The sequence below is a fragment of the Chlamydotis macqueenii genome, chromosome 3, assembly GCF_036417535.1.
Source record: "Chlamydotis macqueenii isolate bChlMac1 chromosome 3, bChlMac1.mat, whole genome shotgun sequence".
NCBI classification, from domain to species: Eukaryota; Metazoa; Chordata; class Aves; order Otidiformes; family Otididae; genus Chlamydotis; species Chlamydotis macqueenii.
This window is the reverse complement of record NC_141558.1, coordinates 104,217,214-104,239,686: the sequence shown is the minus strand read 5'-3', so window position 1 is coordinate 104,239,686 and position 22,473 is coordinate 104,217,214. Positions and strand designations below refer to the sequence as shown.

Sequence of the window (22,473 nt, the reverse complement as noted above, 5' to 3'; positions counted from 1 at the left end):
CTGCAAAGCATGAGGTGTGTGACAGATAGCCTTCCTCAGTTGCACAAACCACTACAACGTCTTCATCACCTTGCATACATACTCCATCAGCCTGTGTCAGATGGGCAGTGGGGTGAGGATGGGCTTCGCTCCCCCTCATCTCCATGGGAAGGCAGTGAGGCCCACAGCCCTGCTGAAGATAAGGAGAGGATTAAGTCCATGCTCATGCCTGCTCGCTGTGCAGGAGCATAAATGTCTCCCTGGCTCCTCTGGCCCAGGCATGGTTTGTTGTCATACACAGCACTGGAGGGGGGTGGTTATTTGGTGCCAGCAGCTGTGCTGATGCATATATGGAAATGACACAATAACATTACTGTTTTAATTTATTAAACAAGCCAAAGTAAATTCCCTTTTCTTCTCTTCAGCTATCATTTTGCTAAAAATACCATATGAACTAATCCTCTAAATAACCTTTTCATAAAGCTCATCTTTAATGTCCTCTTCTAAATCTAACTTTCAAGGAGCTGGCGGGTAGTCCAGTAACTGCTTGTTCACTGAAACTGGTCCGTTCCCCCTCTCCTCATCTCAGTGCAGAGGAGCAGATAGGTGGGACTGGAAGGACTGGATGCCCCATAGGACTGATAATGGGCCTGCCCCCAGGGAAAGCCACCCACCATGGCAGTGGCTGGCACTGCCCCAGACTTTCCAGGACCGCCCCAATTCCCTATTCTACTGCGACTGGCCAGCATGGAGATCAGGGGGCAGCTGTGGCCCCATCCTTTGTCTGTGGTTGATGATGTACCTTCATCATTCAGTAGCTCCAGGTCTTGCCTACTGCACGGCTACAAGGACTGAGTCAAGGATTGCATACCTTCTGCCAAGGAGAGCAACCTCACAGTAAGAAGAAGAGTCTTTTGCAGATAATACCTTCCAGTTCCTGGTGCCCAGGGCTTTCCACCTGCTGCCATAATTTGCACTGTGGTGACACTGACAGCGTCCAGCTGTCCATGTTTCCTGGTCACTGCACTCCCCTTACATAGGGTCTACTGCTAGGGTTTGGTCTGTAGACCCTGACAACTGAAAACTCAGCCTAGAAATACAGTAGCCATCTTGGGGACTCCCTTTGCCATCTGCATTATTTTTTCTGGTCCAGCTTCCCAAGAAGTAGGTGTTAGACTTTCCAGCCAGCCACTGCAGGATTGTTTCACAGGAAAATGGAGACGAATGATGAGGTCTTTTCAGAAACATTCAGCTTGAATTGGGCTTTGTTTCAGGTCATCTGGTTGCTCAGGATTTTGGGATCTCGGACCAATGTAAACAATTCCTTTATTTTCGAATGTTTGTTGAATCATTCTTGCTTTGTGTCTCCACATCAGATACTTACATCTTTGTATTTGTTTCTTAAATACACTCAGGAACATTTGCTAGGGAAGGGAAAATATAACAAATCCTGTGGAATAAATATAGTGACATTTAAAAGCAAATAAGTGTTAAAACGACTGAAAGTACCGCGCCATTGAAGTACCGTGTGGTAGGTCCACATATCAAAAAATGCCCATTTTAAGTAGTGTGCGAGGTGCTGGATCAGGAACAGCGAGTGTGTATGCCCAGCTAAGCGGCCTGAGAAAGTGGCCTGATCTCCTCTTCCTATTAATAAAGCATGTTAATGAAAAAGAGTTGAGAATCCAGCCGTAAGGAATTCCTCTGGGTTGGTATTGTGCAGTTAGGACAACTGACACAATGTTATAGCAGAGATAAACTACAAAAACAGAGTCAACTATAAATAGATTGTTACCACTAAGGGTTTCCAAAAACAACTACAGGGAGATTAGAGAAAGGCACTGAGGAATTGCTGGTTCTCATCCGTCCTTCCAGGGTGACTCGAACTTTTGCTGGTGCCTTTGGAGCGTGCTAGGTCTCTGCTGCGGCTCTGAATTTACCCCAATCCTGCCCCCCTCCCCTTTTTTTTTTCAGAGCTGCACATCAGTTCTTTTTCAGTGGTAGTTAAAAAAAAATATTATTCTGGAAAGCCAGAAAGATAAATTTATTGACACTAATAAATTTTTCACGTAAATATGAGATATGTAGTAATTCTCCTATGTGGAGATTGATCAGCTTTGTTCAGCCTTATGGGATGTTTTGGACCTGAATTGTCTTCTATACTGAGTCATGCTGCTTCTACCCAAAGAGGTCCATAAGGTGGACAATGGTGGTCCAGGAGAATTGCTCTGTTACCTTCTTCTAATATGTATGAATGCCAGCATTTTTGTTACACTGACCAGCATAGTGGTCTTCAAAGATCCTAAGAGTTCTCAGAAATAGAAATGATGCAGCATAAAGGCTCCCCAAAAGGCTTATTTGGAATATTTGATATAACAACAGACTGAGAAACGGTATGAAAGTAGATTTAAAAGACTAACATTCGAAAGTATGCAAGGGTTTTTCTGTTTGTTTGTTTATTTTAATCAAAGTCCCACTTCAAGGGAAGCAAGCAGCTAGTGAGTGGCACCCCCAGAAGTCTTCACTGTGCTGATATCATCCTTGATATGGTTTAAAGGTTTCATCTTTATTCTCACAAAATGGGGCTAGAAATTTTCACGCAAAGCCTTTTTCTTAGTATTTAGAAATGTTTTCTTCCAAACTCGATGGAGACTGAGTGACAGGAGAGGGATGTGCAACCATGAGAAATCACAAACAAAACTGATGTGATTTCCCCCGTCTTTCCAGGCAGGACTTGAGGCAGGTGCAGCTGAGAGAGACAGCAAGCTTGTGATTCACAGCTGTCTGATAACATGGAGGGATGTTTTCGTTTTATCAGGCCTTTACACCCATCTCTGGAAATATCCGTTGTCTATTCCATTGTGTAACATAGCCTTTGTGAACTCAGCTTGTCTTATCTCTTGGCCGAAATGCTCGGTTATTCGAGGTCATTAGCAAGGGTCCTGACAAACGTGCCGTGGGATTATGGCATATTTATCTGAACAGGAAAGCAGAGCGCGGTGCAGCCTCTCCACTGGCCTCCAGCGTGACCGGGTGAAGAGGAAAAGGATGAGGGAAGCCACACATGGACTACAAAAATGTGTGTGTAGGATCCCCTTTTCCTCTAGCTGCCCTTCCTTCAGCTGGCCTTGGAGAAGCTGATGAGTCCTGTCAGGTCCTCTGTCTGTTTTGTACTGAGCTGAAATCCTGATGAGCAGGTGTTCCCAGATGTGCTTGGAGAGGTTTCTGTTACTTTCCCTAAGCAGGATTAAAGTCAATGTGGAACAGACACTGACTATCCACAGACACCTAAATATGTGGCACCTGATTTCCTCCAACACTCAAAGAAGAACAGTGTGTAAGCGCTATGGTGGTAAAACAGCACTGGGTTTGGGTAAGAAAACACAGACCCACCAGGATCCCATTTGCCTTGCGGCAGAAGATGCTTTGACTCCAGAAAGAGCACAGGCTAGGAGAGGCACGTGGCAAGAGGGCAGTGGGGAGGGAGATCTTGTTGCTGGCTGTGGTGGGGATGAGCCTGTAGGACTCCCAGGGGCTGTGAGAACCTAAACCCTGTGTGCCCCACACCCTCTGCACTGGGGCAGCAGGAGGAAAAGCTAAGAGTGTGGGAATGAGCATGGGCAGTGGGTGGAAGATGGCTTCCTCCTCTACTCTAAGTTTTTTACCTGCATGTGCTCAAAATGACAGAGATATGGGCTGTCTCAGGTGTGGTCACTACTGATCTGTTTGGTTTTGTTTTTTTTTTTCTTTTCTCTGTTGTGAGGAGAGAAATAGGAACCTCTTTGATCCTATTTCACTTTTCCTTTCACTCTGCTTTTTTTTCTTCCTTGTTTGGATTTTCCGTTCTCTCCCCATGTCCCCATTTTCCTCTGCTGTTTCAGCTGTTCTCCTAGTGATGAGTACAAATCCTCCTGGTTGTTGTACTCTACAGTTCCTAGAACTACATTTATTTATATTTGTTCTTGGAACCAAGATGGTAAAAATAGCCTAAAGGCCATGGAAATAGTGAGGGAGGGGAGTATAATGCATTGTGCATTGCTTTCATGGATTGCCAAAAGGTGGAAACCCTGTTGATTGGAATTGACTTTTCCCATGTCTTGAAGTTAGCCTGCAGCTCACTAAGTTATCTAGAGGCCTGGGAAAGGACATACTCCATTGAGTAGAGTTGCCACCTTTTGGGAAGAAAAAGAGGAAATCTGGAAGAAAAAGAAGGGAGAGATGAAAGAAGAAGATGAAAGTGGGCGGTGGGAGGAAGAAAAAAGATTAATAAAATCACTGGAAAAAACCAACAACAGCAACAAAAACCAAAGCACAATAACTGTCCAGAGAAAAAGCTGCATGTAATTTAGTGTCCTGACTTGGAATGTGATTGTACCAGGTGTGGGAGAGGGGAGTGGAAACATCTCTAATTGCCCCATGCAGAGGTCTTGCTCTGATCTCAAACAATCCACTATTTATTTAATCTCCAAAACCAAGCTCCTATAGCCTTTCCAGTCTGCCTTCTTAACGGGATGCATTGTTACAACGTGAGCTCTATGAACATGCCGTGCTTCTGGGGCTGGCATCAGGCTTCTGCACTGCGGCATGGAAGCACAATGATTTTTGCATGGGAGAGCAAAACCCACAGGATGCAGGTGGAAGGTGTACGAAAGGCGAAGAGAGTAGTGAAGAATGATGAAGGGCTCTCCATCTTCTGCTCTGAACCAAGCTTTGCCATTAAGATGTACGCAACATAGTGTGAGCCTGGTTCCTTGCGTCAGTCTCTGCTGTGGGGTTGCCAGTTAGCGGAGGTACAGATAATCCCCAAATGCAGGGCTGTGGAGATCGCTGCCCCTTCTCCTGGCATGGAAAGCTGAAGAACAGACTGGAGTAGGCAGCCTCCTGGCCCTAGGATGGTGTGATGCTGACTGGTTTGCAACCGTGCTGCTTAGGGCTCTCTTGTCTGTAGCAGCTTTGTCTGGGGGACAAATATTTGGTGCAATATGAAGCAGCATCAAGCAGTGAGATAACAGGCAGGGTAGATGATCACTGCCCAAGCTTGTTTACAGACCCTCTTTTATTTAGCAAGAGGCATGTGTCTGTAGGAGATCATTAACCTAGATCATGCTTTTCTGCATAACTTTGTCATGTAAATGGTGCTGTTATGTAGCATGGTGCCCTCAGGTGTCTGCAAACTGGCTGGTGCCAGTGCCCCACTGCTTATAGTGTCCCAAAGAAGGACTTTGAGGTTTACAGTGTTTCTCTGAAGCACTGGCAAAGATTATCTGGGGTGTTACAGTAAAGTTGTAACTTTCCAGGATTCAGTCAGAAGAGCTATTGATTCAAATGTCTCACGCTGTCACCCAGACATGTATAAACGGTAATCTAGTGTCATGAGCGTAAGGGGAGTGTATGATCTTTCCCCTCTAGACTACATAGTTTTCATTCTGCTTCTGAAATAGCTGTGACATTTGGGCCTCTAAACAGAGCTCCAGTTGAAGACGCTCATGATCACAATTTAGTTGTACTTCCATATCTCTTTCTCCTCCGCTCCCCTTTCACGACCGGTTCTGCCTCTGCTCTTTCCCTGGCTTGCTGCCTTCCCACTCTTCCCCCTCCCTCTTTCTGTTCTTTTCTGTGCATCTATTTTTACTGCTTCTGTCTTCTTCATCAGTCAACATCTTCCCTGCCTCTTTCTTCCCTTGCTTCTTTCTCAGAATCAAAGAGCATCATTTTTTTTAACTGTATATATAGGATAAAATGTTTAAAATGCTGCTTTGACCCTGAGATCTGTCCTCAAAGATTTAAAGACATTCTTTCAAGAGGTTACAGTTGCAGCCTTTGTATACAAACCCATCATCTTCCCATCCTTAGATGTGTTCAGCTCTCACAGCATGCGGAACTGAAGTTCCAGGAAAACCTCGGGGAAGCTGGGAATTGCTTGCTGTGGAATAAATACACTGATGCACACTCTCATGCATCTGTCAGTGGGATATTTTAGATTTCTTTGACATACTGGAGTCTTGCAGCACACTGATATAGTGGCAAATATTGATACACCATTTTGGATGGAGAAATGAAAACACAGGTGAACACCGAGGAAATAAGGTCACTGACATCTCTTATGCCAGACAACTGAGCTGATTTGACTGAATTAATCTTTGCCTGTATGACCAGCAGTGTAACTGCAGGGAATGTTAGGAAGACTCCCGAGCATCCGCTGCCGTGACATCGGCGCTGATCTCTCTCAGCTGCTAGGTTTTCTGGCTTCAGGTCTGGCAGACTGCGATGCATATGCTGTGCACGACAAGAGGGTAATGGATGAGATGTGTGAAATCTTGACAACCAGCTACTAGACCATGCTTTCTTTTGAGAAAGAGAGTAGCTTCAGAAGCAATGTTGCCATAGTGGACTGAACACTCACTCAACCAAATCTGGTCTAGCTGCAGTGATTAGCTGAGAGGTGGCAGTGGTAGTTGCACCAGTGGGTTTTGGAAAGAGGTACAATGTTGAGCACAGCAACATTGGTACATGACTTACAGGGGACTAACCCATATGATTCAGAATTGAGCTAATACCTAATGGATAAAAGTAATTTTTTATTGGGGTAAGGCTTGAGGAGCAGTGGAGGTTTAATACACCCTCAAGCAGAGCTGTGAGAGTAGTGCACAGTCTGAGGATCAGGCTCTGTACCCATTTATTTGTCTTTGTGGCCATCCCGACAGAGACAATCTCCTCCCCAGTCACTGGAAACTGTCAGGATAAACCATCTCACCTTTGACATCTCAGTATGATTGACCCTCCAGTTAGCCCTGTTGGGTTAAAAGAGCTTCTCTCATTGGAAACCAGCCATCAAACAGGGCCCCATCTCCTCAGACACAGACCTGGACACAAAGGTGATGTGTTCATGGCCTCTAAGCTTGATTACTGCAAAACAATGTAACCAGGAGTAAAAAAATATTCCCTCAAAAGCATCTTCTGATGCAAGCACAGCAGCACATCCACCTAGCAAGGTGCATCTTTGCCGAGCTCGCACCACAGCACCAGTCTTCATGTCTGTTACAAAGTCCATGTCAGATAGTCTGTATAGTAATCAAAGCCTTCCTTGATCTGGATCTAATTGTTTTAGAAATTGTGCTTTGCTTCAAAACCATAGACACCCGTAGTCAAAGCCGTAGGTAACCAGAGACGAGGGATTGCAGGAGACATCTTTGATAGCTACTGTCCCCGTGCTCCTTCGCTCAAGAGAAGAGAGTGGCTACGGACCTCATGACCCTGAACAAAGTGCAGAACACCTGCAGTTGCAGATCTGATCTGATTCAGGAATTCTGCACAAGATGTGTTCATGTGCACACAAAATGCACCCGAGTCCTGGCTCCACCTTCCCTTCTCCCCCCACTCAAACAGCTGAACAGAAAAGTGAAATAACTTGTTTTCCATTCATTTTTGAGGAAGAAAAACTGCTCATTCCTCTTTTAAGTATTTGGAAGACTTTGTGAAATTAAAATGAATGAGGTCATATAAAAGCCTTTTTAAGCAGTTAGATCCAAACTAAATCTGTACGGATGGTGAAGCAGTGCTTTGGAGAAGTAATTAAACGTTGCTGCAGTATTCCCTTCTGTTTGCTGAAGGAGAGACTTTATAGCTCTCTTTGAAACAACTTTCTTTCTGCCCCTGCTCTCCCACAGAGGCTGCATCACTCACTGCTGCTTTTTCCAACAGCTTCTGCGCTCTTTCCCGTTTAACTCTCTGCTTTATCCTTGCACCTATTAATTCATCGCAGCTGCGGTGGGAGCTGGCGTTTGGGGCTCGCCTGCCCCAAAGGAGTTAACTGGGTTTATTACACAATCTGTTTAACATTCGAGATGAATAGGAAATGCACGCCCCTCCTCTCCTACAATATGTTTGCGCGCTTTAAATCGCACTCCTCCCCGGCTGTGTGTGAGCCCCACGCCACTTGACATGCCTTGAGTCTCCCTGGGTGCGCTTGGGCGCGCGCGCTCGCACGCCTGCCTGCGGCTTTACCCCACTCCGGCTCCGCTCATGCTATGGGCGTTGCACCCCCGCGTGTCTCTGTGTGTGTGCCCGCACATGAGAAGAGAGGAGCGAGGGGAGGTGAGACGGTCACATTCATAGGAAGCGGCAGCCGTCCTTGAGAAGTGTGAAAGCAAACTCTGCCATCTCTCGGACTGCGCTGAGCGGACAGACCACCTCACATAATGCCATCTTTCGATGAGGTTTTGAAGGAAGCCGGGGAATTTGGAAGATTTCAAAAGAGGGTCTTTTTCCTGCTTTGCCAGACGGGCGTAACTTTTTCTTTCCTGTTCGCGGGAGTGGTTTTCCTTGGGCAGGTACCGGACAACTACTGGTGCAGGATCCCTGGGGCAGCTGAATTAAGCGAACGATGTGGCTGGTCACTGGAAGAAGAACGAAACTTCACAGTAGTACCCCTGGGCCTGAGGAATGGGTCGTCAGGTGGAAAGTGCCAGAGGCTGGATGTTGTATGGGACACCTCCGCCAGCTGTACCAGCCCGCTTGCCCACTCCGGCAATCACAGTGTGGGCAACCTGCCGCTCGCCGCATGCCACGATAACTGGGTGTATAAACAGCCCCACTCATCCATCGTCAGTGAGGTAAGGAAAATCCCCATCCTCTAATCAGCGGCTTCCGTCCTGGTGCAGGATCGTGGCAGTAAAATGGGATCGCAGGCACAAGGGTTTTTGCTTTGGTGGCTGGTTTTCCTTTCTGGGTTTGTTTCGTTCTGAGTCACAAGCAAATTGGGACAATGAGTATGATCAAGTGTCAGCGTCAAACTTTTAGAGAAAGGTGAGCTGATCTGAAGGGTGGCTTTCCAAAGCCAAACACCCCACATAGAGATTGCTGTGTTGCTGGACAAATGTCAGATTACAATAAAGAGTTTAGTCCTTGCAGCTGAGGTTTCTGGTGCTCAATTTTGGGCCAGTAACTTTGGTGGTGTAAGCCCCAAGGGTGGCTGTCTGATACCACTTGACGATCCGGATCACTGTATATTATCTGTTCCGTGTATTTCTAGTACTGAGCATTTAAGTCTGAGGATAATTGAAAAAGCCTGATGGCAGACTGCCATTCTGAGATCTGACAGGACTCAGCAGAAATGATTATGCTTACTAAAGAAAAAAACCGACCCACACACATTTTTGACCAAAGCTATCATTCATCTTTTCCTGAAATGTCAAAGTCAGAGAACAGCAGCCTGTTACCGCTAGTGGTAAGCGCTGGCAAACGTAGTGGCTTTGTAATGAGGCTGCGAAAGGCCATGTAAGATGCTTTCCTAGGAGATCCTCTGTGTAATCTGTAATTATGTCGTGGATGTGCTGTGATCTGGCTCCAGCACACAGGCTGCACACTAGGAGTGTTGTATTTTAAGGTCATCCTGACAGAAACTGTCACCAATGCAGTGATGAAAAGTAAGAGGTGTGCTTAGAGGGGTTGGCGAGGGAGTAGTCAAGGTGCACCACAAAATGTGTCAACACAACCGTGGGGTCTGGCTCCTGCTGGTCTCATGAGCCTCCTGCTCTGTTTTTTAATAAGGTGCTTGCATTGGAGCTATGCCCTGTGAAACACGGAGCAGGGCACGGCAGGTGAAGCCCTGAGCAAACACTGAACTGAAAAGTGTTGCTTATCCTGGCCTTTCAATTCACCATCTTTCCCTCCTCCAGCTGGAACCACTGGATCTGCTCACAAGCTTCAGGCTCTTCAGAGCAGCAGCTTTGTGCCCTGAGTGCCACATCCGACCTGAGCAGCTTTAGCCAGGAGCTATGCTCTGGAGAAGATAAACCAGAGCACCTGGCTGGCCCTAGTGCAAAGCTTCAGAACTGGCTTTTTTGTTGGATCATCGAAATCCAGGCTCCTGGGCGGGACGCAAATGACATGCAGGGAGCTGGTGTCAAACTTTGGTCCCTGGGAATGGCACACCTCTGCCCATGCTGGCAGTGGCTGGGTGGGTAGGAGGAGGAACGCCACCCAGGAGCTGCAGCCTGGCTCCAGAGCGAACTGCGGAGGCGGCCGTAGTGGGAAGGTTATGCTGCTGCCTCCGAGGTACCTCTATAAGGGGTTAGGTCATGGTGTCTTTTACCTGGGCAGTCTGTGCTATCCATTCCACTCATAGCCTAGAAAGAAAAATACAGAGATTCCTTTTCTTTTGCTGCTCCTTTTTTGTTTTTGGTTTTTTTTTTTTTTTTCCCTTCAGCCTTGCTATAGGTGAAAGCATTTAAGTTGTGTCCATAAGATTGTGCTCAGAGTCCGTTTATGGCAGCAGTTTGTGTATCTAGCAAAGCCACTGTGATCTTCCAGCAGCGCTGAGCCACTGGGTATAGCTAAGAGAAAACAAAACCAGTGTTTGTGCTGCAGCAATAAATGGGAGTGAAAGGTTAAATGTTCTCTGGCAAACACCTTGTTCAACTGCAGCTTATTCCCCCTGCTCCTGGGGAGGCCCTCTAGGGCCAGGGGAGGGAGGAGGGATGAAGGGATGCTTGTGGAAACACTCCCTACCTGTGCTTCCAGTGTCACACATTGGGAAAGCCAGGGAATAACAGTCTGCAAAAAGCAACAGGCTGGGGTGGTCTGTCCCCTATGCTGGGGCAGCAGGTCCCATTGTCAGTGTCACCACTGCTCCTAGAGGGACTTTCGCTGGGCAGGGGCACCTCGGCTGGAGGACGCGTGGTTGGGACCTGTGGCTTTTGCGTCTTGTTCCCAGTTTTGCAACATTTGCCAGACAAATCGCATCCCACGATGTGAGCATGTCCTAGCCCAATTGCTTTGAGATCAGTTATTAAAAGGAGCTTGATATATATTATTATGTTACACATCCAGCAAAGACAATTTGAATCCCAGACTTCATTTAATCTCCTTTCACTGGGCTGAGGCTCTAATAAATCATGACTCAATTTAAGCAGATCTGTGCTCTGTTTAACCAGCTCACCAAACACATCTTTTCTCATGTGTCTACTTGTAAATACTTAATTTTGTCCATGTGTGCAGAAATCTTTCTGTTTCTTTCAACTATCTTAAGATTTCTGGCGCTTTATGTCTGGCTGAATCAGCAGTGGAAGTGACCTGGGAGACAAAGCTAAAAGGACGAGTTACGTGACAATCTGTAGGAAGTATGTTCAGGGAAAAAGAGCAGAGTGGGGGGGAAAGAAGTCAGGATACTGAAAGAGTTCTTCCAGGCCCATGGCAAGTGCAGATCTGGTGTGGATTTGCAGCGTGGTAGGGGAGGCAGAGGGTAAATGCTGGTGTGTAAAGCCTTCCCTGGGAAAAGATGTCGTACCACAGAGCAGGTCTGGCAGCCAAACCGCAGGCTATTGCAATCAGTTCAGAACACCCCAAAGACTGTAAAACATACGGCTGGAGGGACTGATTCATGAGGAGTTGTGAAATGTATGGTATTGCAGTACCTGACTTCGTTGTTCTGGTTTGTGCATGACAGGATCACGCTGCTTGCTGACTGCTCTCTGATCTTAGATAGCTGTCTTCTGCAAAGGCATTCACAGTAGCATCAACAGAAGAAAGCAGAGGAAAAAGGGGGAATGTGGAGTGATAAAAAGCACCCACTACTTTGTAAGCAGTACCTGAGGTGCCTGCTGCATCATCTGCTGCTGCGGGACTCCTGAGTCTTAGTGCTGGGGTACAGAGGGGTGCTGGGAAAAAGTACCAGGGCTTCTTCAGGATTTGAGGAGGAGAGCAAAATCTATTAAGAAATCATCACAGGAGAAAGACATGGCAAAACCAGTTAGCTTGGTCTAGTGACAGGTGAGAGAGCACTCCTAAAGGTTCACTTTTAAAATCTTCTTTTGATGTCTAATGGGCTCTGAGGGAAGGTCTCTACTTCTGCAGTGACATGCTGAAGGGTCTGTCTGCTCCATTGCTTTAGGTCAGGCTTTTCTGTGAAGGCAATCCAGATCAGAGGAGGAGTTGTCCACTGGTGCTGCACACACAGCCCAGCGCCGCAGTGCCTGAATTAGAGTTGAGCAAACTGGAGCTGGGATGATGTAAAGGTTTTGAGGCATCAGCAAAGTCCTCTGCTATGTGTCAAACTTGGCAGCGACCCCTCCGACGCAATGGTGTCACAGGTGGTGGATCTGTGGAGGGGACCTTGATCCAGTGCAATGTGCTTCTGTTTAATTGAGTGAGCCTCGCCCCGCTCCCTGTGACAGTGGAAGACGCAGCTGCCTGCGTCAGTGGTGGGATGGGAACTCAGTGGCTTCTCAGATTTTGTTTGGAGAGGGAGGCTGAGGGGTTAGTTGTCAAGCTAGATCCATTCCTGGCTCATGCCAGCTGGATGCCATCTGAAATGATGCTGGCTGTATGAGGTGGCTGGCACTGCTTGAGAGAGAAGGCTGGTGACAGCAGAGCTACTTAAGAGGGGTAGGAGGGCAGGAGAGGATGGCGTTTCTGAGCAGCAGGTGGAGAAGGAGGAAGAGCAGGGGTGCCACGGGACTGTGGTGGACTGGGGAGGCCACAGCTTCATGCTCTGGCATGGGGGTCTGGAAGGGAGCCCAGGTCTCCCCCCATAACACTTGAAGTAGCTGGGTAAGGAGCTGGCTGGAGGGCCGGGCTCAGAGAGTGGTGGTGAATGGAGTTAAATCCAGCTGGCTACCGGTCACAAGTGGTGTTCCCCAGGGGTCGGTGCTGGGGCCTGTCCTCTTCAATATCTTTATTGATGACCTGGATGAGGGCATTGAGTGCACCCTCAGTAAGTTCGCAGATGACACCAAATTGGCTGGGAGTGTGGATCTGCGTGGGGGTAGCGAGGCCCTACAGAGGGATCTGGACAGGCTGGAGAGCTGGGCTGAAGCCAATGGGATGAGGTTCAACAAGACCAAATGCCGAGTCCTGCACTTCAGCCACAACAACCCCAGGCAGCGCTATAGGCTTGGGGCGGAGTGGCTGGAGGACTGTGTGGAGGAAACCGACCTGAGGGTACTGATTGATGCTCGGCTGAGCATGAGCCGACAGTGTGCCCCGGTGGCCAAGAAGGCCAATGGCATCCTGGCTTGCGTCAAAAACAGTGTTACTAGCAGGAACAGGGAGGTAATTGTCCCCCTGTACTCGGCACTGGTGAGGCCGCACCTCGAGTACTGTGTTCAGTTTTGGGCCCCTCACTGCAAGAAAGACATTGAGGCCCTGGAACGCGTTCAGAGGAGGGCTACGAAGCTGGTGAGGGGTCTGGAGCACAGGCCTTATGAGGAGCGGCTGAGGGAGCTGGGATTGTTCAGTCTGGAGAAGAGGAGGCTCAGGGGAGACCTTATAGCTCTCTATAACTTCCTGAAGGGAGGTTGTAGTGAGCTAGGGGTTGGCCTTTTCTCTCGTGTAGACAGTGATAGAACTAGAGGCAATGGTTTCAGGCTGCGCCAGGGGAGATTCAGGCTGGACATCAGGAAATATTACTTCTCGGAAAGGGTAGTCAGACACTGGAATGCACTGCCCAGGAAGGTGGTGGAGTCACCGACCATGGGGGTGTTCAAGAAACGTTTGGATGTTGTGTTGAGGGATATGATTTAGCTGAGAAGTATTGGTGATGGTTGGACTGGATGATCTTTTAGGTCTTTTCCAATCTTGATAATTCTGTGATTCTGTGATTCTGTGAAGTAGGAAGTGTGTTGCTTGCCATCTCTGGCCAGGTGAGCCTTGTGAAGGACACTTATACCCAGGACATATGGAGGTCAATAAACCTAATTTCTTCAGGAAACTGTGCTGAAGACTGAGTTGCTGACCTTTAATACTTCTGGGCTTTGGCACTATGTACTTTCGTCCCAGTGGAGAAAGTCCAGCACTCTGTAGAAGGGCGGCTGGTAACAGTTTGCAAAGCTGTAGCCATTTCATTCAGGCATTTTTGGCAGTGATGACTCCTAGAGGCACATGCATGAATCGCAGTCATGTCTGCAGGTTGAATGGACTGTGGTGGTGGATGAAAGGAAGAGGGAAGTCCACATGGTCATCAGCAGCTACAGTACAGCTGGCATATTTTAGGCTTATTAGCAGCCTTTGTTGGCAGGAGTTGAGCAGAAGGGACTGACTCCAATATGCCCTGTCTGCAGCAAGTCTTCATGCTGTAGATGATGTCATTTGGAGACCTGGAAACAACTTGTTGCCAAAGTGTGAGGTCTGAGGTGGACAAACGATCATCTGAACAGATCCTATTGCACCTGCTGGGAATAAATCTTCTTACTCCTCTGCTTGCCAGCTGTCTCAGAAAATAGGAGTCAGCCAGCATTTGCAGAGAAACCTGTAAGCAAAGCAATAATGTTTGTCTCATAGTTTTTACAGGCCCTCAGAGCAGGAGATAACTTAGCAGGCAAGGTCAGGGTAGATAAAGCACAGCTGGTTGCTTTGCTGTCCTCCTCCAAGGCAATAAACAATGCAATTTGCCCTCAAAGGGTTGATCTGGTGTGGTTATTGTCATTGGCATGGCAGTACCCTGTCTTATTTCCACCATCATGGTGGAATTACTACTAAGCAGCAGAGGGAAAGGGAAAAAGGGCAGAAAGATGCGCAGAGGGAACAGCAATTGCTATATTTCTTATGAAGCTCTAACCAAGCTTTCCCTGCACTAGAAGGGCTGGAGCAGATACTTGCATGGGTTATGCCAGTGGGCTACGTTTCTGTCTCTGCCATCGAGCTAGCTGGTACTGGCTGAGGGTTTGGGCCTTGGTTTTTCTTACTGTTTTTAGGGCAGCTGCTGTTTTCTCCTCTTTAGGAGATGGTAAGTTTTTCCACCTCCCTCTTGCCTTGTCCACAGATAAATATAAGAAAAAAGAAGGACACAACAGAGATCTCACTCAGGTGGTTTGTGCTGCTTTTGACATCAGCAATGTGCACCAGTGCAGTTCCTTCCAGCCGCACCTCTGCCACTGTCCTTCTGCACCGGGGCTCTGCGTTGGTGTTCCAGCCTCTAGCGCATGAGAAAACATTCGTCACAGGCATGTATTTCCAAGCAGGAGTGTATGGCTGCCCATCCTGCAAGGCTGTCAGGGACTAATTTTCCCCAGTCTGTTAAGGACACTCTAGAGGGGGATGTCCTGAAGGAGCTGGTTCTGTTGGCAGCACCACATGTCTGCTCAGGATGGCAGCTCATTGCCAAGGCTAAGCGGAAAGGAGTGCAGATGTGGATTGTTTATCAGTTTGGGCAGTGCAACCTTTTTCAGTCAGCTCCATAGATGGAAGGAGGCCATGTTCAGGCACACAATGCTTTTTGTTATACAGCAGACTGAGTGCAGAGATGAGTCGCAGGGTTGTGCTGGCTGCCTGTGCTTGTGCTGTGAGGGGCTCGGCTGTGAGCGTGGCAATGCTGAGGAAGAGGAGGTGTCCTTAGCTGGAGCTGGCCAGCTGAGCTAGCTCACCCGCTTGATGATGGCAATGAGGAGCCAGCTGGTGAAGTTTTAACAAGGTGTAGGTGTAGCCAGTGCTATACAGGTCAACAAACAGGCTTAGGATCAGGGACAAAAATACCTAAGGCTTTCCTTTCCTTTACCATATCCTGCCCCCTACACTGCAGTAAATGTTTTAGCAATTACATTTCAAGTCTATGCAGGAAAGGGGATTAAAAAAAACGACATGGTGATATTCCCTTTCTGCTGTGTTATCCTGGCTGAGCTTACTGAAGTGAAAGCAGAAATGTTTACTTCACAGCATAGACATGCATAGCAAGGACAGTGTGGAAGTACCTAAAAATGGCCAGGGAGGACTGGATGGTGAGGCCTGCTCCCCCAACATCTGTTTCTCCAGAATTGTCCCAAATTTTGCAGCAGCTGCAGGAGTGTGCTGTTGCAGCCGTAGAGGTGATGATTCTGAAGGGGAACCTCAGCTGGCTGCCAGCCTGCCGAGGATTATGTGATGCTCAGCAATGAGCCACCGGTCTCGCGTCTCTTCTGCAGCTTATTTTCAATTGGTGTGAGCTACTGCTCTTCTTCCCTGGAGGTGCCAAGCTCAAGCATTCAGAAAGAAAACAGTGAAAACCAAAGTCATACAACTGTGGCCTAGACAGATAGAGAGCCCTAGAGTTTTTGATTCTCAATGTTACCAATTTTGGAAACCAAGCAGGGTCACAGGAGGGTAGTCTGTGAAATTTAAAGACCGTATGCTGGGATTTTTTTAGTGTGTTACAAGAAGAACATGTACTTTCAGGGAGCAGGATCTCCTATTACTCACAGAGGGAGATGGTTACTGGCAGGGATAGCTCTTCTGCCCCTTGATATCACCAGATATTTGCATGGAAGTGCTCCTGGTCAGTGAACTCCTCACAATGTGGACCGCATAGGGCCCATGCATAGGGCCAGGAGCAACCCACGTGGTAGAGGTGCAAACATCAGCCCATGCATGGGTGGGCATATGGCCATGCAGAAACAGAGAGGAGGCACCACTCCTCTCCCTTTTGTGGGGGCTGCTAGCAAGGGACATGGGAGACGTTTTGGAGGAGTGTCCTGGCTAACTGGAAACAGGCTGAAACCCTGGGTAAACAAATGTAGATGCTTTTCTTCCAAGTGATGCAGATGGGGATAAGGGATAACTATTAGGCACAACCAAACCAGGTCACAGCTGAAGTGGTGATGTGGGTCTGACAGGCAGCCTGGATCAAAAAAAGGTCTGTAGGGCGTGCAATTCTCTTTTAAAGGTTACATTCCCCTCAAAAGGTTATGTTTGCAAGCAAAACGCAAGACATTAGTGGGGTGATGACTTAAATGCTAGGCGCTACGTCAAGCAAACAGAAAAGGTCTGAGAATGCTTATCTGTACTAGAAGTTATTTAAATACTTAGAAAATAACAAAGCACAGAACTAACTTGGGGGAGTACAGTTTGCTCATTGTCACTAATCTCAACAGAAAGAGCTCAGAGTTTCTTAGACATTTTGTATATTTTCCTATTTTCCAGAATATTTAAAGTATTTTACTATATTGTTAGCCAAGAGCTAGTTTCAGCTGCCACCTAAATCATGTGAAATTGCTGTTCAGATGAAAGAGTCCTCTCCAGTAAAGATATTTCCCCCTCTCTTTCTGGCACGCATTCATTCTCCTGCTCTCCTTCATGACAGCTTATTCATTGCCTGTTTACAGTAAAGAGGGATCAAATTATTTAAAAAATAAATATACCCTTTGAAAAAGGATCAAAAGTATAAACTCTGAAGGCCAGTGCCTGCAGCGGGGGCTGCGGCTGGTCCCTCCTGGCAGCTCCATGCTGGCTGCTTGCCGGGACACGGGCCCAGCGCTGCCCGGTGCAGCCACTTGCCGCCACTCTGGGAGCTGAGCTCCTTGGCTGCCTTTGTAGCTTTGTAGCTTTCCTTACGCTCCTCGAAGGGCAAGTGTCCTTCCCGGGAGAGCGGCTAGGCAGTGTGCTGAGGGTGCCAGGTCAACATTGTCCCGCGGCAAAGCAGGAAGCATGCCTCTCCTCCTGGGGAGCAGCCGCTCGGCTGGCACTGCCGCTGACAGCGCTCCCTTTGCCATCGCTTGGTGCTGGCGTAGCCTCCTGGGTCTTGGGAAACCTGGTGTATCAGCTTGAGAAGAGCTGTAATCCCAGTGCAGTTTGTAGGTGTTAGAAATCTGGGGCTTTGTTTCTGAAATGGACAATGAAAATTAGGGGCAAGCAGATTTTAAGCCATTTACAATGCTTTTACTTAGGGATTTTATGTGCATGTAAGCATCATCTCATTTTGACATTGCTTTAACTGTTTTGCTGTTACATGCACCTTTTAATTTTGTGGCCACACCAATTTATTGCTGTTTGTGGTGAGGCAATAACACTTACTCCCTTCTCCATTCTCTCCTTGGCTACTTTGGCTTATGAGGGGGAGTCCTCTCTCGTGACCATCTTCAGGAGCAATCCCAAGTGTCACAGGAAATTTTGCTCTCTGATTCAAGCAATTCTGTGAAGGGTTCTTAAACCTGGTCCTGTACAAAGCCCTCCCTGCTGATCTACCAGCCTGGTATTTCTCTCCAAGGTCTTGATCTTTCAAGGAGCTGAGCCACTTGTGATGTGCTGAGACATCTCAACCTTCACTGGGACACGACTCACTCTGCAGATCATGGGCTCAGGTCTCTCTGTTATTCCTGGGAACTGCTAGCAGAGAGGTGTGAGGACTCCTCTCTCTCTGAGGAATGGTACTCCCAGCATCACTTAACAAGCATCTGCTGGAAGCAGAATATAACGCTGTGAAGGTTTGTGTTAAACAGTGTTCACAGCTGGAGCACAGATGCAGGTTGAAGCTGGCCTCTGTCACGCTCCATCGCTGTAAACAATTTTTTAAAAGAAGCTGGCATCCAGAATAATATGAGCAGGGAAATGCCCTCAGCCTGGTAAGAGCAGAGGGCAGTTAAAAACCCCACCGGAGATTAGGCTCTGAAAGGTCAGTGATGCCAGGGATGCTGTGGAGCCTTCACCCTGGGAGACGCTGAGCACCTGACTGAAGAAGGCATGTGAATTTGGATGTAAGCTCAAAGCAGATCCTGCTGTGAGTGGGGATTTGGATCAGAAGGCTCCAGAAGTCCCCTCCTACCTGAAGTATTTAATAATCCCAGGAGATGTGGGCAACAGCAGGAGTAACCCTAAGCAACAGCTCACTCTGTATTTGCAAGCGTTGAGCGAAGTCACTGGAGCAGCTTCCTAATGCTGATTTTCCACCCAGGCTGTGCTCAGCCCCCAGCATCTCCGACAGGAAAACACGAGAGGGTTTTCATAGCACAGAACAGCCTGTAGGCAGCACAGACCCCCTCCGAGGGTGCAGAAAGGTGTCTGGGAAAAAACAGCACATCACAGCCGGCTCCGAAGCCACCAATAGGAAATGGCATGAAATAACAGAGCACTTTTGAAGCTGATATTTTCTTCTAGCTGGTTTTTAGCCCTCTGGTAAACTATATTGCCCTGTATAGGTGGCTGCAGATGCTTCTCTGAGAGCCCCAACCTCTGCTGTCAGCACAGTCAGCTGCGTTGCCTTCTATAATCATCTTTTAAGGGTCATTCTCACAAAACAACTCTGCACCTTTTGGTACTATTTGCCAGGGTTGTCATAGTTTCAAGAAGCAAGAGGTTAAGCAGTGATTGAAGTCTGAAAGTGTTGCTCCTTGTTCCAGCTATTTTAGGAAAGCATTGCAATAGCCCTTGAGTACGACAGCTGAGAGGGGGTTTTATTCCTCTCGGAGGAAGCTGAGGTTTCTGCAGCTCCTGCTCAAGATTTACAGGAGTGGAAGTCAGATGCTGATGGCCTGGCTTGGCTGAAATGCAGCACGTCAGGCTGCGCGGAGTAACAGGGTTGACATCAAAACCATGACTTTGTTCAAATTCAGTGGGGCTGGGATATCTATCGGGTTGGGGACCTGTGAGGTTAGGAGCCAAGGTTTTCTTCACAATTATGAGAGCTGGAAACTGCTCAGTTCTGTCACAAAATACCCAGACCTGTGGCTTCAAGAAAAGCAAAAAGGTACAAAAGAACCTCCAAATCCTGGACTTCCACTAAAATCACTGTAATGAAAAACAATGATTCTGCTGTAGTTACTGTCAGTGACAGAGTGAGTGCCACCTGTGTGGAGTTCAGGATATTAAAATAAACGGTTTCTTAAACATAAATAAACACTTAAGACTTTTTGGATCTAGATTTATGGTCAGTGAAATCCAAGGCTGGATGCCCTCTGTATCTCCTGTGTAGGCACCTCTGAAATCCCAGGCCCAGGTAATACTTGCTGGGCATTACAGCATGCAAATGGGCTAAGATGGAGCTTGGACTCGTGGCATTAAATTTCAGAGTCTGGAGAATTGTGAGCCGCAGAAGAGGCTGTTAACCTTCTTTCTAACCCACCCTTTGGCCATCTTATCCCAGCCCAGTGTTTGAGCACTGGTATTGTGGTACATGTGCTGGTGCGCACAAGTGTAATGTGCTGTGCTTGCTTCAGCAACCAGCACCTTGTTAGTAATACAAGGATTTCTTACAGCTCATGTCTGAAAGCAAAAAGGTCTTTCTAGGATAAATGGTGGCAGCTGCTCTTCTCTGTGGCTTCCCTTGGTCCCGAAGTTGCACTGTTCCTAAGGTTGCCCCAGGTATGGATCGAAACCTCCCAGCTCCCGTAAGGTCTGCAGAACTCGGCAGGCAGCAGTTGGTATTTCTTTATTCTCAAAGAACGTCTAAAGTAATTTCCAGTGACGTGCTGTCTGGATAACTATTTTCAGTTTCACTTTAGTTTTAATTTCTAGTCTCTTTGTCTTCCTTCCTCTCACTCACTTCCCTCTTCCCTTCACCCCCGCCTGTCCCCATCTCCGTTAATGAATTCTTCAGATGTGCACCAGTGTAACGTTGCATTAGGGAGTTACGGCTACTGCTGTATAAGGAATAGAAAAGTCTGGGAAAGCTACACCAAGAAAATACATACTCAATGTGTCTGAAATTGATCTGAGATCTGTTTTCAGTTTCCTCAGAGACCACAGGTTTTTGCTTTTATCTAGAAGGCACTAAGGAAAATAACTAAACCATTTCTACAAGCTGATGTTTTCGTTGGCTATAGCTGCCCCCCCTTATTCTGCGCTAAACAAAGTCATAGCTTTGCCTTGGCAACGTATTTAACAGCGTTGTTTGGTTTGCGAAAGAGTGATTTGCCTTCCATATCTGGACAACTGATGTATGAAACACAGCATCCTTTTGGCAAGGAGGAGCTCTCCCTCTATCCTTGCAATAGCTTGAAGGGTGTTTACTGTGGCTGCGGCTCCATCGCCCACTGGTCCTTGCTGTTGAACAAGCACATTTGAACTTCCCCTTCCCACCTGGCCTTACACAGTTCCTATAACGCTTTGCCCTGAGGATGATGAATGACCTACCAGGGGTGTTTATGCTTCTCCCTTCTTCCCGCAGTATAACCTTGTGTGTGGCAATGCCTGGATGCTGGATCTCTCACAGGCTATCCTCAATCTGGGGTTTCTGGCCGGCGCATTCACCCTGGGCTACGCTGCAGACAGGTAGTGTATAAGCGCTGCTGTCCTTTGATTTTTTTGGAGGTGAAATCACTTGTAGTGTCACCTGCAATAAGTGTATGTCAACACTTTGGAGGTTTAGTTCACTTTGGATAAACATCGACAGCTGGGGTTAACAAAGCCCAGCCAATGTAGTCTTCCTTTTGGGCTGGAAACTTCATGCAATGGTACTTACTGATCCTGTTTGGACATTAAAATGTCATGAAAAGAGCTTTTCTTGTGGTTTCTGATGTTTTCTGTGCACATCTGGACCCAGGAAGGGCAGAAGGACACAGAAATGAAAAGGAAGCATTCAGAGGAGTTTTCCAGACTGGTGTTTACTGGAGGATGTTTAATAGGCACTATTGATGAAGAAAGCAGCTACTTGGGGAAAGAAGGAAAAGACTCAGTATGGTAACTCTCTCCATTCACAGGCTGGACTCATATGCTTACCACTGAGGTCATAGCTCCCTCCAGCTCCCTTCAGCTCCCTCAACTGTGTTAGAATTGGGTGAATACCAAGGAAAAGATGTGGGTGATATTCAGGCTTGAGCAGCCACCCTGCCCCAGAGCAGGGAGCTCCCACAAGCTCTACTTTGCTCTTAAAAGAGGAAGCCTGGTTTGTGCTTTGTGCTGACAATTAACGGTAGGCAACCTATGCGTTGACTGAGAGCACCACTGATGATTTCACTGGCAGAAATGTTTCTTCAGGTGATAAGACACGTTCTTTCTGCCTGGTTTTTTTTTTCCTTTGGTGCCTGTAATAATAGTAATAATAACTTAATGTATGATTTCTTTGTAGGCAGGAATACTTACAAAATTATCTGGAATGTAATCTCAGATAACAAACTTTGAACTAGCAAACAAAAATACTTTTAAGGAAAACCTGATCTTACCAAGGAAGAATATAGTAATAACAGATAAAGTAAGGCAGAAAAGATGCCATGGCACTGGCTAACTTAAGATATCTCTGCTCAGTGTCTGGCAAAGCAGTTATGATAATAGTACCTGAAGACTGTCATAGCTAATTATTAAAATAAAATAATATGTCTAGGAGTACTTGTGTATCAATCATAAGGTAACTACAGTGCAACTATGAATGTCGCACATTGATAGCACTGGGGAATGTGCTGCAGCCACACCAGTGGACTCTTGTCTCCTTGACAGCACTCAAAAGAACCAATCTGGTTGAAGATATCCTGATTTTTGTCCCACATAAGTTCTTTTCATGAAAAGTTTTGAACAAAATTAACAAACAAATTTTCTCGTAAATACTTTTCTGTAAGATAAACAGCTACATCAATTTTCACAATTTCTTCTTCTTATAAGAGCAACAATAACAGTTCAGAAGAGATCAAAATGGAAATTCTAGTTGTGCTCCAAGGACATGTTTGCCATGAAACTACAAGGAGGTTTTGTTGAGGTTTTTTTCTTTCAATTATGGCTTACCTTGGGCACAACTATTAATAATGATTTTTTTTTGGTTGGAAAATGAGACTCATGAATACTTCATCAGACTTTGCAAACAAGTGATCTTAAACCTAAACAAAA

At 47.0% G+C, this 22,473-nt stretch overlaps 1 protein-coding gene across 1 annotated transcript in view; it reads left to right on the top strand.

Annotated features, from left to right (window-relative positions):
* Positions 1 to 7,964: 7,964 nt before the first annotated feature.
* Positions 7,965 to 22,473, top strand: part of SLC22A3 (solute carrier family 22 member 3) — a 32,019-nt gene continuing 17,510 nt past the window's right edge. Inside the window, exons 1-2 of the mRNA XM_086743402.1 lie at positions 7,965 to 8,591; positions 20,825 to 20,928. Of these exons, the coding sequence (XP_086599528.1) occupies positions 8,178 to 8,591; positions 20,825 to 20,928 (518 nt within the window). The 5' untranslated portion in view covers positions 7,965 to 8,177. The remainder of the gene's footprint in view (positions 8,592 to 20,824; positions 20,929 to 22,473) is intronic.